This window comes from Medicago sativa, chromosome 8 (genome assembly GCF_051527215.1).
Source record: "Medicago sativa cultivar Bolivia chromosome 8, Bolivia_mono, whole genome shotgun sequence".
In the NCBI taxonomy this organism is placed as follows: domain Eukaryota; kingdom Viridiplantae; phylum Streptophyta; class Magnoliopsida; order Fabales; family Fabaceae; genus Medicago; species Medicago sativa.
The window spans coordinates 82,519,099-82,534,024 of record NC_140756.1 but is presented as its reverse complement, the minus strand read 5'-3'; the positions used below and the strand labels follow the sequence as shown (position 1 = coordinate 82,534,024).

Sequence of the window (14,926 nt, the reverse complement as noted above, 5' to 3'; positions counted from 1 at the left end):
AAAGTTAAGAAAATAATTTAGATTAATATAAACAAAATAATTTAGATTAAAGTTAATAACATAATTTGAAAATAGTAAATAAATTAAAAAAAAGTAGCCTTGTGCCACTTAACTTGCGCCGCGTAACTTAACATGCGCATTAATTTAAACTTACGCAAGTTAACTAGCGCGGGGGCATTTTGGGCATGTTTGCATGGCGCGAGCGAAATGCGCCGGTGAAGAGCAAAATTCTTTTATTTTTGAAGGAGAAAGTTGGCTTGTCCACCCACAGTACATATCAATGATGATAACATACCTACATAAAATCACATACATGCCACCTAAAAATCATTCCTTTTTTCTTTCAAAAAATAAAAATAAAAACATGATTACTGCTCTTCCCCCAACACATTTCGCTCCCGCCCAAACTGAACCGACGAAAATACCCCCGCGTGCGTTAACCCACGCAAGTGTTATACACTTTGCGTGACTTAGGTCACGTTGAAAAATTCTAATATTTTCATCAATCGTTTCTTCTGCATGTCATCCATGAATTAAAACACCAAACCTAATGTAATCTCAACTCCTTTCATATGCTTATATGCACATATGGGCCGCAGCTTTTCTTTCAATTTCCAACCATCGTATGTTCACATCATGATTTCTCATCCTCATCGATTCTGAGCAATTCATCAACAATTGAATTAATATATATTTCGTCCACCACTTGGCTCCCTCTTCCTCTTTCTCAATTATATAAGGACTGCAAAACTTGTTGTTCTCTGCTTGTTTAATTCATCAATGCTATGGAGAAGAAATGATTGATCAAAATATGAATTCTGCTCGGTTAACTCACGCAGCGTTAGTTAAGTAACGAGAGTTTAACACTTGCGTTAGTTAACTAGCGCAAGGGCATTTTGGAATGGCTACAGGGCGTGAGCGAAAAGTGTAGGGGAAGAGCAGAAATCTAAAAACATTCCTTCTTCAATGAGAACTAAAAACCCAGATAATTTCTTTTTGATGTTACTCTTCAAAAGAATACCTCTAAAGATTGTACACTCATATCAACAAAACACTTCAGTCCATTTAAACTCACAATCTCTTCCATTTAGTCATCAATAATATATATATAAAGTAAGGTTTTTTATGCCACGTGTCACTTTCACATTCATTCTCAATATTTTTATTATTTTTTCTATTTTTAAAAACCAATATTTTATTTAACATAAATATCTCAACAAACTTTTGATCTTATGCACTCGGTATTTTTTATCTCAACACACTACAGATCAATCAATCAATCAATCAATAGTATATATATAAAATAAGGTTTTTATGCCACGTGTCACTTCCACATTCATTCTCAATATTTTTATTATTTTTTCTATTTTTAAAAACCAATATTTTATTTAACATAAATATCTCAACAAACTTTTGATTTTATGCACTCGGTATTTTTTATCTCAACAAACTACACATCAATCAATCAATCAATAGTATATATATAAAATAAGGTTTTTTATGTCACGTGTCACTTCCACATTCATTCTCAATATTTTTATTATTTTTTCTATTTTTAAAAACCAATATTTTATTTAACATAAATATCTCAACAAACTTTTGATCTTATGCACTCGGTATTTTTTATCTCAACAAACTACACATCAATCAATCAATCAATCAATCAATAGTATATCAATAAAGTAAGGTTTTTTATGTCACGTGTCACTTCCACATTCATTCTCAATATTTTTATTATTTTTTCTATTTTTAAAAATCAATATTTTATTTAACATAAATTTCTCAACAACATTTTGATTTTATCCACTCAATATTTTCTTTAACTTTTTATTGAAATTGTAATATTTTATGTAGCGAAATATCTCAACAAACTACACATAATGTATATTTTAAACTAGGGTGTTGCAAAGTGCAAACAACCCTCAAAATATATTAAAAAAGATAGAATACAAAAGGAGGAAGAGGACCAAACCAAAACTTCCTCAAGGAGTAGAAAATCTAAAATTAGGTAAGCCAGATTTGTTCCTACCAAAGGATTCACTTGCGAACAAAGGAACATGATCCCAAATAACAAAGGAATCCAAAGTTAGACCAAAGTTTGCAAGGGAATCAGCAACTTGATTTCCCTCCCTATATATATATATATATATATTTCAACCACTTTCTTTCATTTCAATCGATTTTTCTCTCTCATACGCATGAGCCACGAAACAAACCCATGACCACATGTTTAAAGGGACCCAAAACTCTTACCTCTTGGACTAATTCATTATTCATTTTCTTACACTTTTTATTTTTGCATTGGACATTCATCTCATCATTTATATTTATTTTTATGATATTATTATAATTTTAAATTTAAATAAATTCAATCTAATATCTTGACATGTGTATTCGTGCACACAAACTTATAAAACTTATTTAATATCTAACCCGGGCAACGCCGGGTCTCTAAACTAGTTATACAAATGTAATAAACAATTCTTAAAATATATAAAATCAATCAATTTAGTCTATATGCGATTAAGTTGTTCGAGATTAAATGGACACATTTTCATATATTTTAGACTAAATTGATGGATTTTATATCGTTAAAGACTATTTATTATATTTTATATTTAGAAACTCCTCTCAACAAGATATATTTAGAAATTCCTCTCAATAAAATATATTTTAGAAATTAAAATGGCGTGATAATTTAAAGACTAATGGGGTTTTATTAGTTTTTAGTTGAAAACAGGGGTTTATTAGAATCCTTACACGACAGTGCTAAAATATTAATGTTGATATTGGAGTAAAAATCAACCTTCACGTGGCCAAATATATTTTCTAAATACCAGAAACATTATATGAACAAAATTAAATTTTGAAAACATCTATGGTCTATAATTTCCTCTTAACCTATATATATGACTAGATTATGAGTTTAGTTAGAAAACTCAAACATGAGGAGTAAAAAAATTCTAAGAATAAAAAAACAGTTAAAAAATTGAGAACTTTTAGTTACATTTTATTACATCAACCATAAAACATCAAATAAAAATTTGAGATCCTTTTAGTTACGAATAATATTGCATAGAGCTTTAAAAACGACTTCTACATAGTTTTTTTTAGAAAGGTGGCAAAAAAAGGGATAAAGTAATAAAATAGTCTCATTTAGCAAATACTGTCAACCAAACTCAAAGTAATTAAAAAGGCGTTGTCAAACATAGGAAAATATTAAAAAAACAAACTTCTTTCCACGAAAAACTAACAGTTAATGATTTTATTTTAACTGTATATTAAAATATATACACACAACAAATAGATCTTTAACTGAATACTTCAGAAGTAAAATTCATAGCAAAGGTTCATTTACTTTTCTTTCCAATATCATTCTCAATTGTACAAAGCGTTTTCTCATTACTTCGAGCATCGGTATCAATGAGTAAGCCCTATCCGGGGATTACATCCCCACACAAAGCAAACAAGTTGCAATGGGAGCTGAAATGTAAGGTGGGCTAATTTTTCCTGTGGCAGTTAAGTCAGGTACCATCAAAATTTCAGATATGCATTAGAACACTCTTGGCAAAGTTTATTAGTGTTTTCCCTCCAAAAACTTAAACCAGTCCATAAATTCGAATACGTGTTCTAGTTGACGTTACAACTAACGCCGCCTTCGACCAGACTTTCTGTTTTTCTTGCTGTTTCCAGGAGAAGGTTGCTCATGAGCCACTGGTAAGACTGTTCCCTCCTTTATTCCATTTGAGTCTGACATCTTATCAATTGTTTTTTGTGCTTGTAGAAAAATCGTGATATCTCTTATCTGTTTGTATAGTCACTTAACCCATCAGAGAACAATAAAATTGGAAAACTTCTATACAAAGGATTAATGAAGGAAGTTGTCATACCTGTTCCTCCAAATCAAGGACCCTCTCATTCATCGACTTCAATGATGTAGCTTCCCTAAATGATCACATATTTAAACATGTAATGAGAATATGGTGCAGCAATAACCAAAAAAAAAACAACTTTACTAACATTCTTAATAAGTTACACATAACTTCATTCCAAACAAATTGGTAGCTTAAGTGGTAATACCATTACCTCTCTTCTGCTTCTTTAATCTTCTTTCGCCACATTTCTGAATTTTTAATGAGCTTCCGATTAACCTAAGGGCAGAATGAAGTGTCTAAATAGCAGAGTTAAAGCAAGCAATAAGGAAATATAGGAGAAAAGTTACCTCAGCAACAACATTTCTTTCTTCTGTACACTTTTCTAGTTCATTTTGGATATCCAGCATGCCAGAAGTTGCAGCCTTCTCCACTGCTTCAGATACGGAGCTTTCTTCTTTACTTCTTGCCTCAATTAGTAAGGATTCATAATACTAAAACAAAAATGGTATGAAGATAATTAGATTTCACAAACACGTCATCATATTACTGCATCAAAAGATCAACCCATTGCGAGTATCATAGCAATTGTCCCAAAGCCTTCATCATAAGTGAAAGAAACTTTATACTGACAACCACACTATAAATTACATCACTTCCAGTTGACATTCAAGAAACTGGTATATTAGAGAAGAGTATGACATGAACAATCTATAGTTCTATAACCTGAATAGAGTTTAATGTTTACAGAATTATTTTAACCCCACAGTGAAAAAAATTTCAAGGATGGTAGAGTTAACTCACTTGTCTTTGAGTCTCCAATTGAGATGTAAGAAGACGGTTGTATTCATCCACAATCTGTTCATGTCCATTAATTAATCAGTGACAGAGCATGTGAAAGAAAAATCATCGGAGCACAAGATACATCGAGTATCATACAATAAACAACCAAATGTGTGACATTAGGCCATGAAACAATGTTTACACATCACGTGTGACGGCTTATTTGACATTTCACATCCCATTTATAGAATAACTATATGGGCCTATCTCTATGTCTACATGACAGTACAGGTATTAAGTGCCTTATGCATAAAGCCCCGTGTTAATTACACAGCAAACAAAATCATACCACAGGTGCACAGGCTTTTGTTTCAGACTAATCTGCCCAAATTAGTATCAGCATAAAATTAAATTAAGAGATCAATACATGCGAAACAGATAAGCTCCACTTAAAGTGAGCTTGTCGCTAAAATGAGCAAGTAAATATGTATCTAGAGTTGATTTAAAATTAAAGTGCATTATAATGTTAACTTGTTAAGGTTAGCCTTGTTAAAAACTTGTTAAGGTTAGCTACACCCTAACTCCACGATTTCAGAGAAGCTTTTTCCACGAGAAACATACCGCTTCAACTTTGCTGTTAAAGAAGGCCCCATTAACTTCTAAATCTTCACTACATTCACATGTGTCACAATCCCCTTCTAGAGACATACAGTGAACATGCATCTCCTTCGACTTGCCGTCAATTCTAGATTGATCCTGATTCAGTCGATGGACATAATTGTCACCCACATAATCCCAAATTTGTTGTGTTCTAAAATCAAGAGAATAGCAATGCTGAGTATCTTTCCAATGCTGAATAGCATGTCCTTCTTTATATCTAGATTAAAAAAGAACCATAGCATTAAAGTCTTCCCTGACAAAACAAAAGCAAATAACCTATATAAATGACAATAAAATGGGTTTGTTTTGTTTAACATATTAAGTAGGGACTTTTGTACACAAGTTATTACCAACGAAAATTAAAGAACTGATACTAATATATTACCTTCCACATCCGACAAATCCACAAATCATACAAACCCAGACATCATCTAATGTTCCACAAATAAAACAAGTTGGCTTCTCATCCTGTTGTTGACATAATCGGCAGACCTACAATATAAACATCATAAGTTCTTTTCAATAGAATTCTCCATCAATACAATAATATTTCCACGTGCATTACCAATAAAACCAGTGCTTTTGTTAGCGAAGCACATGAAATTTTAGTCAATGCAACATTACAAAATATATCTACTAATTAAATACTGAAAAAATGTTCAGATTACAATTCAAACAAAATCACTCTATGTAATCATACTGCAGATATGACACCTTAATTTCCGCCCTTCCTTGTTTTTTAGAAAATAAAAATGATCAATGATGCTTGCATTTGCATCCCAACTTAAATTAATAATTAGGGAGAAAATACACTAAATGGATTTTAATATCTGGAATGTGCAATGATAAGTTGGCCATGTGTTGAAGTTGTTACCTTGACCATGAGGAGGGGGTGCAAAGGCAAGGTTAGTGTTTCAAGTGAAGTCGTGACAAGGTATTCGAATTGGAACACCTTCCCGGAAATTCAATGCATTCTGGCTCGCTTGGTTTTAACAATACTTACCTCCGAACAATAAGTGAAGTATGTCTAAATAAATTTTGGAGAAGATATTCTTTTTTCGTTTCTTGACAATGAAGTAAGACTAAGCTCATGAGCTTAATATCCTAGGTTGGAAAAAATTGATAGGATCCATTTTTTCCCATCGCCCATGTTGCATCTTTTATCTTTATACAAGAGTTTGGCTTATGCAAGATCAAATTATTTTTATAAAAGAACTTCAGATACCTTTATACCATCCACTTTGGGACTTAAAAAGTGTATTAACATGATAATAATATGTCCAAACAAAATTATGATATTCTCTCAATTTCCCAAGATAATATTTCATAATTATGAAGTTATAGAATGCAATCCAAATACGTTCTTAAACTTTGGTTAATGAAGAGCTTGTGACAACCTGAGAAACTTTCAAACTCGTTTGAATCAATCAATATATGTTCAATGCAAATTAACCTCACGATAATATCCTAGTTAGGCAATATAACTCTTAAACAATTTGTGCAAGTTGAGTGACCAAGCTTCTCATGAAGAATCATCATCACTCACCTAATACCCATGATGCTCTAAGAGTCTAATAATATGTCCAACCAAAGATTAAAGTGTAATAATATGTCAAAACAGGTTTTCATGGAATGGGGAAGCTACATACCTGGCAAGACAAATATGTCCACTTTGAGACGCAAGGGCATTGAAATGAATGGTCACAAAGTGTTGTGCGTATTCCACTTGTATCAGGGTCCAGTCTCTCTGGGATTCAAACATAAAAATAGAAGAAAATATCACCATAAACATCAACCCACACAATCATAATCACCTCAGAGAAATTGAAGACAGCGAAAAAAGTCACCAAGATCCAAGCAAACAGAGGGTCACGATGAAGAAAAAATGAAACTCACCCAAGCAAACTGGACATGTTGGTATTTCTGTACAACCAGCTGGAGGAGTCCCAGCAACTTCTTCACATTCCGAGTATTCCACGGAAAGCAAAAATAAAATATGGCATATCTCTGCCTACATTTTGATCATCATTTGAAAAGTGAAAGAGAGATATACGTAATAAGGAAGACCAATAAATTTAAAAAACGACAAAGGTATTAATTGATTATTGAGGAAATGCACATAAATATTAGTCCTAAATACAAGTCTTTTGAAAAAAAAATGACCCTAAATATAAGCTTCATTTCAAATCATTATATATATTTTTTCAAATATACCCTTATTAATACTATTTACTTGAAAGATAAGAAGCCAGAATTGAACACATCTATATGCAAAAGGTTATTTTAGAAACATGCATACACAAAATAACACATTAAACACACTACCTATTTTTACTTAAGTCCTATTTGAAATAACTTATTTGAGCTTATTTACTGGCATAAACACTTATGAGACTGTTTGGGAGAACTTATGACAACAACTTACGACTTATCCATAAGATGTCCAAGATAGCTTATACAAAAAACAGTTTGACTTTTTTCTTTTTCAAGGGAAATAGCTTTAATTCGATAAACGCTTATCCTATAAGCTGCAAACTAAGTTGTTTATCAAAAGAAGACTTTAATACAAGTAAACATGACAAGTACAAATTTATGGAAACCCAAACCCGTTATTACTTACCTCAGCAGGAGAAAACTTCTTGCCATTGAAATAGGTATGAAATGCATCAGCAGCAAGCTGATCATCAAACCTAATCAAAACACTATACCTATCTTCCATCCCATCGTTCCTACCAAATCAAAATTAAAATCAACAATTAGGGTTTTCTTGCAACAGAATATTACAGAACTTTTTCAAAATGGAATTGAAACAGTACTTACCTGATGAAGAGAAGATGATGAAGACGATCAAGATAGTGGGGACCACAAAACCGAATGAAATCATCGAAGGAGAAATAATTAGGAACAGCGAGGATGAAGAGAAGAGGTGAGAGAGAATTGGAATTAGGGAGAGAGGAGTGTGAAGCGCTTCGGAAGAGATGAAGAACGCCTCTGCGTTCTGTGAATTTAGGGTTTTCTTGGGATTGGGTTGGAGCGGAGAAGATGAGTTCGGGATCGAGTGGATTCTCGTCGTCGACTGAGTGGACTCGGAGGAAGAACATGGTTTCTTTGATCGGAGAAAGAATAACGCGTTTGGGTCTGAATTGTGAATGTGGAAAATGGAAGGGTCAGATGTGTAAAAATCTAAATCTTTATATATAGAGTTCGTTTGGGTTTGGCGGGTTTCTTTCTAAGTTCCAACTACCACTGCACAAGGAAGGAAGGAAGCTCTCCCCATCTTCAATTTACAAACACAAATATATCATTTTATATTAGACAAATGCTAGCAACACACATTCTAATTAAGTTTAATTAATTTCTCTTCAAAAAAATAAGTTTAATTAATTTAAATGATCTCTTAGAAGTCATCGTAGGCTTAACTCGGTTGATAGAGACAAACGCATAATATATATAAGGTCAAAGTTCAAATCTCGGTCGACAAAAAAATGATAATAATTAATCTAGCTAGATCGAGAGATATTAATCTGGCTAGATCGAGAAGATATTTTGTTGATGTTGAAGTGGAGGTGGTAGCATTGTGACGGTCAAGTTAGTATGAGAGCAAAAAGTGAGAAAATTTAAAGTATAAAAATTGTTTATATTATATTGTTGTGGTGGAGAGATATTTATACATCTTCAAGGAGAAGTCCTTAGGGAGTAAAAGGAGGACCATTACGGACGACGTCCTTTAATGGTCAAATTCAATAGCCATATGAGGACATTGAGTCCGCCAAAGCGTTATAAATTACGAGAATCTTATGCTAGATGAATCATTTCTTGATACGAGTGCGTTTCGGAAGTGGATCGTGAAATTGAAAGGATTAAACCTCGAGTTGGTCCGAAACAATAACTATTGTTTTTTGCTTTTAAAATAAAAATGATAGTTATTTAGTTATTTTTATTGCATTAGTAGGAAGAGCTGAACTCATAATCTTTTTATCCATGCAAATCTAAGTTTACCCAGCACATTATCTACAACTTGTAAAAGCAAAAAATAGTGAGGCAACAGTAAGCACCAATGTCTTATTTAGTATTCTATTTTAATGTTTTAAACGAAACATTCAGCCAAGTGTAGACAGAGTGAGAAACCATTCAAAACGTTAGAAAGACATTGTGCAATGGTCAAGAAGACTAAAAAATGAGTGCTTAATGCTGACAAATCATATTTTAGCAAAATAAAAATTGGTAAATCACCTTTAGAGCAAAGATTGAGTATTAGTGACTCCTGACTGGGTCTGTCCCTTAATGGAAAGAGAACAACTATTGATGATTGTCCACATTTCTTTTCCTTTTTTGCTGAATTATTCTCCACGTTGTTTTTGTTTCTTATACCCTAAGAATAGGTAGGTGATGAAATAAAGTGTATGCGTCCCCTCAAAAATAAATAAAGTGTATGCATCATAAAAATAAATTTATAATTTTAAAAAAAATATTACAAACACATAATTTTTTTTGACAAAACATTTTAATGCTTTTAAATTAAAAAGCTTCACGCTTTGATATTATTTTAAAATTAAAAACATCATCTTATGAATTTGTTCGTAAATCAATCATTTTTGTTTGTAGTGAATATGTATTTTATTGATATACTTTATCAATTCGAAAAAGTTAGATGCAATCATTTTTTTTTGTTAAAGCATAAGTATTCTCGCTCAATTGTGAAGACTAATCTCTTCGAAATAACTGTGAAGACGAATCCATTTCAACAAATATTTTTTCATACACATCTATGAAAGATCAAACTCAAGATCATTGGTTAAGGACATGCTTTTTTTTTTTCCGTCAAGTAGTTACAGTGGCTAGAATTCACCTTTTTCAAGGTGTACAAGTGGTTAAGGACACAATTTTTATTACATGAATCTGGATGCATAGAGTAAAGAATGGGACACTAAAATAATATACACTAAGCAATCTTGATCTTATTTTTTGTCAAAAAAGAATGATATTTCTTTTGTCAAAAAAAGTATGATTTTTTTCGAATGAAATTTTTTTAACTGTCTCTTTTGTCCAGAAAAAAAACTGTTAACTATACGTTAAAGTGAAATACTACTATCAATTAATTTTTAATTTAAACATTAATATGTTTTGGCATTCAAAAAACATTCATAATCATTTTAAGGGAAAAAGCATTCAAAATGTATTCATTATTATTACAGTATAAAATCAATTTATTTTTGACAATTTCATTATTATAACATTTTATGAAAAATTTATAAAATAGCACATGTGGACCGTAATCAATAAAAAACACTAGTACATGTGGACAACAACGTCAGCAACTCAGCATGTCATGTTAAGCAGAACAGAACCGCGTGGCGCGTCCCATGATGATGTGTACAAGTGCAAGCAAGCATTGATCCTTCTTTTTCTTTTCACTGCACAAAAAAATCTTGCAATCTTAATTGCATTTTCCGTTCATTACGCGTTTTTTCATAATCTCTTCTCTTTCTCCTCACTTTTCTCTCTTTTGTTTTTCTCATTCATTTTTACACCTTATAACACGCACACACACACATTCAGCAGCACTTTCTTTGATTCGATCCTTTCTCTTCCAAAATGGCACCATCAACAATCCGCAAAGCAATTGGAGCAATGAAGGATCAAACAAGCATCAGCATAGCAAAAGTTGCTGGAAATCTAGCACCTGACCTTGAAGTTTTGGTTGTCAAAGCAACAAGCCATGAAGAAGTTCCTGCTGATGACAAATACGTAAGAGAAATTCTTAATCTTACATCTTATTCTAAAGGCTATATCAATGCTTGTTTAATCTCAATTTCTAAGAGATTAACAAAAACTCGTGATTGGATTGTTGCTGTTAAATCTCTTATGCTTGTTCATAGACTTTTGGTTGATGGCCACCCTTCATTTGAGGATGAAATTGTTCATGCCACTCGTAGTGGAATGAGGGTTTTTAATATGAGTGATTTTAGAGATGAGGCTCATTCTAGTTCTTGGGATCATGCTGGTTTTGTTAGGGTTTATGCAATGTATCTTGATCAAAAGGTTGAATTTTTGGTTTATAAGAAGAAATTGAAAAGTGTTGGGAATGTTGTTGAATCTGGGGATGCTGAATTTGGTTCTGTGAAGAAGAATGAGGAGAAAAATGATGCTACCCCTGTGAGGGAAATGAAAGCTGAGAGGGTTTTGGATAGGTTGAAGCATTTGCTTCAAATTCTCGACCGCGTATTAGGTTGTAAACCACATGGTGCTGCTAAGAATAATAGGTTAGTGTTGGTTGCGATTTACCAGATTGTGAGGGATAGTTTTAAGCTCTATGTTGAAATTTGTGATGTGTTGGGGGTGTTGATGGATAGGTTTATGGAAATGGAGTATGCACATTGTGTGCAAGCCTTTGAGTTTTATGTTAGTGCTTCCAAAATGATGGATGAATTGGCAGGCTTCTATGGTTGGTGTAAGGATATGGGTATTGCTAGGTCCTCTGAGTACCCTGAAGTGCAGAAAATCACTGACAGTCTTTTAGGGACACTTGAGGGTTTCTTGAAGGAAATGAGTGATAGAACAAAGAGTCCTGAGAAGAGGTTGGAGGTTAAGGTAATAACTTTGAAAGAACAAGAGCCAGAAGCAGATATCAATGAGGTGAAGGCTCTTCCAGCGCCTCGACCGCAACAACCTCATGTGGCTCCGCAGCCTAAAGAAACTCCTCGTGTTCAACAAGAGACAGGTGAATTAGTGAACCTTAGAGACGATGGTGTTTCAGCTGATGAACAAGGCAATAAATTTGCATTGGCATTGTTTTCGGAGCTTCGACCGTCAAGACGAAGGTTTGTGGGAAGAATTTGGTTCATCCGAAGTGACTTCAGCATGGCAGACACCGGCGGCTGAAATAGGGAAAGCAGATTGGGAATTAGCATTGGTGGAAACTAGTAGTAATCTGTCGAAACAGAAGGCTGATTTGGGAGGTGGCTTTGATTCACTTGTATTGAATGGAATGTATGATCAAGGAGCAGTGAGACAACATGTGAGCACAACTGAGGTGAGTGGTGGGAGTGCTAGTAGTGTGGCATTACCTGGAATTGGTAAGAGTGCGACGCCGATTCTTGCTTTGCCGGCTCCAGATGGAACAATGCAAGCTGTAGGAACGCAGGACCCATTTGCAGCATCACTGTCTGTGCCGCCACCTTCATATGTGCAAATAGCAGAAATGGAGAGGAAGCAGCACTTGCTTGTTCAGGAACAACAATTATGGCAGCAATATGGGAGAGATGGGATGCAAGGTCAAGTGGGTTTAACAAGGGTTGGAGCTGGATCACAACCTATGATGAGTTATGGAATGCCACAATTTGGTGGGATTGGACAACCTGGAGGCTACTACAATGCACCTTTTTGAAGTGTGGAACTTGTTTTGTGTCAAAATTTGAACCTGTTCTGAATATAGAAGTTATTTTTTTGTCCTTGCAGATGGGATACATACATAGTGAATGATATGTTTTGAGACAAACTGTCCAAGCTAGGAGAATTTTTGGTTCAAGAAATTTGGCTCCTCTTAAATAAGCCTTTGGTTTATATATCGTGAATTTGAAAAAACAAATATTGAGTTGAGCTTTGCCTCTTTTAATGTAACTTCTGCATATCAAGAGTCTAGGCGAAAATAAAAACAAAACAAAAGTTTTGAGAGTTTCATACGCCAAAATTATCTATATCTATATTTATATACATATGAACATGATTGCGTTATACTTTTCGTCGAATTCATATAACTGTTGAGGCAATTTAAAGTGATACACTTTTTGAAAAAGAGATGACTCAGTTTCTTTTGGTATGGATTGAGATTGTCTCCAGTCAGAGAAATGACGCAGTCTTGCAGTCAGAAGTTCAGCCATCCTCTCCTTGCAGCAGGAACAAGTTTGTCTTTCCGCTTCTCTAATGCGTCGCTTATTGGTATGAAAAAAGATATATAGTTAAATATTTTTAGAAAATAAGATTAATTTTTTTTTTTATAGTGTACTAGTATTATTCAGACAGGCACTCCGTGCCTATTTGTTTGCTATTTTTGTTGCGTTAATGCGTGTAAATTACGAACAATGATTTTTATGAAATTTTGATTTTGGTTAAAATTTATATATAGATATTTTGAACTTTCGTAGTGTAAGGAAATATACTTATTTTTTCAATGACACTATAAATTTTTATATTTTTGAATGATATCAACAATATAACAATTTTTTAAACAATTTTATTTAAAGGTATAATTGGAAGTGAAAAAAATCATCTCAAAACTATGTATTACATTTATGTATAATACATATTTAATTACCTTTAGGGGTGTTCAAATCCAAACCGATCCAAAATAAAACCGCAAACCGATCCAAAAAACCGAAAACCGCAAAAACCGAATATTTTTGGATGTTGTTTTGGAAAAACCGCTATGATCGGATCGGATTTCGGATTGCCTTTTCAAAACCGAACCGAACCAAACCGAACCGCAAAAGTAAATTTTTATACTTATTTATTATTTTATTAGTATTATATATTGCATTAATATATTTCTTATTGGTATTTAATCTTATATATTGCATTAATTTAATCTATATTATTAATACTTCATCTATTTCAAATATAATCAATCATTATCATTGTGTAATGTTAACTTTTTTAATAAATTTGTGTCATATTTTTTATCAAACCTATTATTTTACGGTGTATGAGTAATATTAATATTAATAAAAAAAATTACATGTTGCACTTTGGATATCCAAAAACCGATCCAAATTAAACCGCATATATTTGGATCGGATCGGTTCGGATTTTTTTTACATAATCATCCAAACCGAACCGAACCGCACATGATTTTTTATTTTGGATCGGTTGATTTTTTACCTCAAAACCGATCCAAACCGAACTGCGAGGGAATTCAAGTGGAGGTAACTTACCTTCTCTGCTTAAAAATTTTTTGGATAGGTAACTTACCTTCTCTGCTTAAAAAATTAAAATGGAGTACTATACAAAATTGTACAATTGATCACAACTTGAACAATTTCATAGCACTCTATCAATGTATAAAAACACACTGAATATTATAAATATCGTACTACAACAATTTCATAGCACTCTATCAATGTATAAAAGACACGCTGAATATTATAAATATCGTACTACAATTTTTAGTCGATGTGGGACTAATTATGTTATCCCTTTTTTTCTTCTTTAAACTTAAGTTTATGCCAATTTCATAGAACGTTTATCATATCATAATCATAATTATGTTACTCCCTCCGTCCCATATTACTTGACCTATTTAGAATATTTGCACTATTCATTACTTACATGTTTTCGACTCTATTTTTCTACTAATATATAAAAACAAAATATAGCATATAAGATGTTGTTAGATTCGTCTCGATTAATATTTTCAAAATATCAAATTTTCGTAATTTTTTCTACTAGATTATTAAAGAAATTTAAGTTTAAAATTGTGCATTGACATACGTGACAGAGTCAACTAGGTCAAGTAATATGGGACGGAGGAGTAATTGCTTATAATTACGAAGATAAAAGCTACACAATTTTATGTTTCCACATAAGTATCTTATAGGACAACAAGGTTTGACTGG

At 32.8% G+C, this 14,926-nt stretch overlaps 1 protein-coding gene and 1 pseudogene across 1 annotated transcript; one reads left to right on the top strand and one right to left on the bottom strand.

Moving 5' to 3' along the window:
• Positions 1-3,236: 3,236 nt before the first annotated feature.
• On the bottom strand, positions 3,237-8,484 carry BRIZ1 (zinc finger (ubiquitin-hydrolase) domain-containing protein). Its single transcript, XM_085732963.1, has 11 exons — positions 8,136-8,484; positions 7,936-8,044; positions 7,212-7,326; positions 6,965-7,062; positions 5,701-5,807; positions 5,277-5,532; positions 4,677-4,730; positions 4,223-4,366; positions 4,087-4,151; positions 3,891-3,945; positions 3,237-3,805 (listed from the first exon to the last, which is right to left on the bottom strand). The coding sequence occupies exons 1-11, from the start codon at positions 8,414-8,416 to the stop codon at positions 3,647-3,649; spliced, it is 1,443 nt and encodes a 480-aa protein (XP_085589089.1). The 5' UTR covers positions 8,417-8,484; the 3' UTR covers positions 3,237-3,646.
• Positions 8,485-10,729: 2,245 nt separating this feature from the next.
• Positions 10,730-13,005, top strand: LOC146902273 (putative clathrin assembly protein At2g25430 pseudogene; annotated as a pseudogene).
• The last annotated feature ends 1,921 nt before the right edge of the window (positions 13,006-14,926 follow it).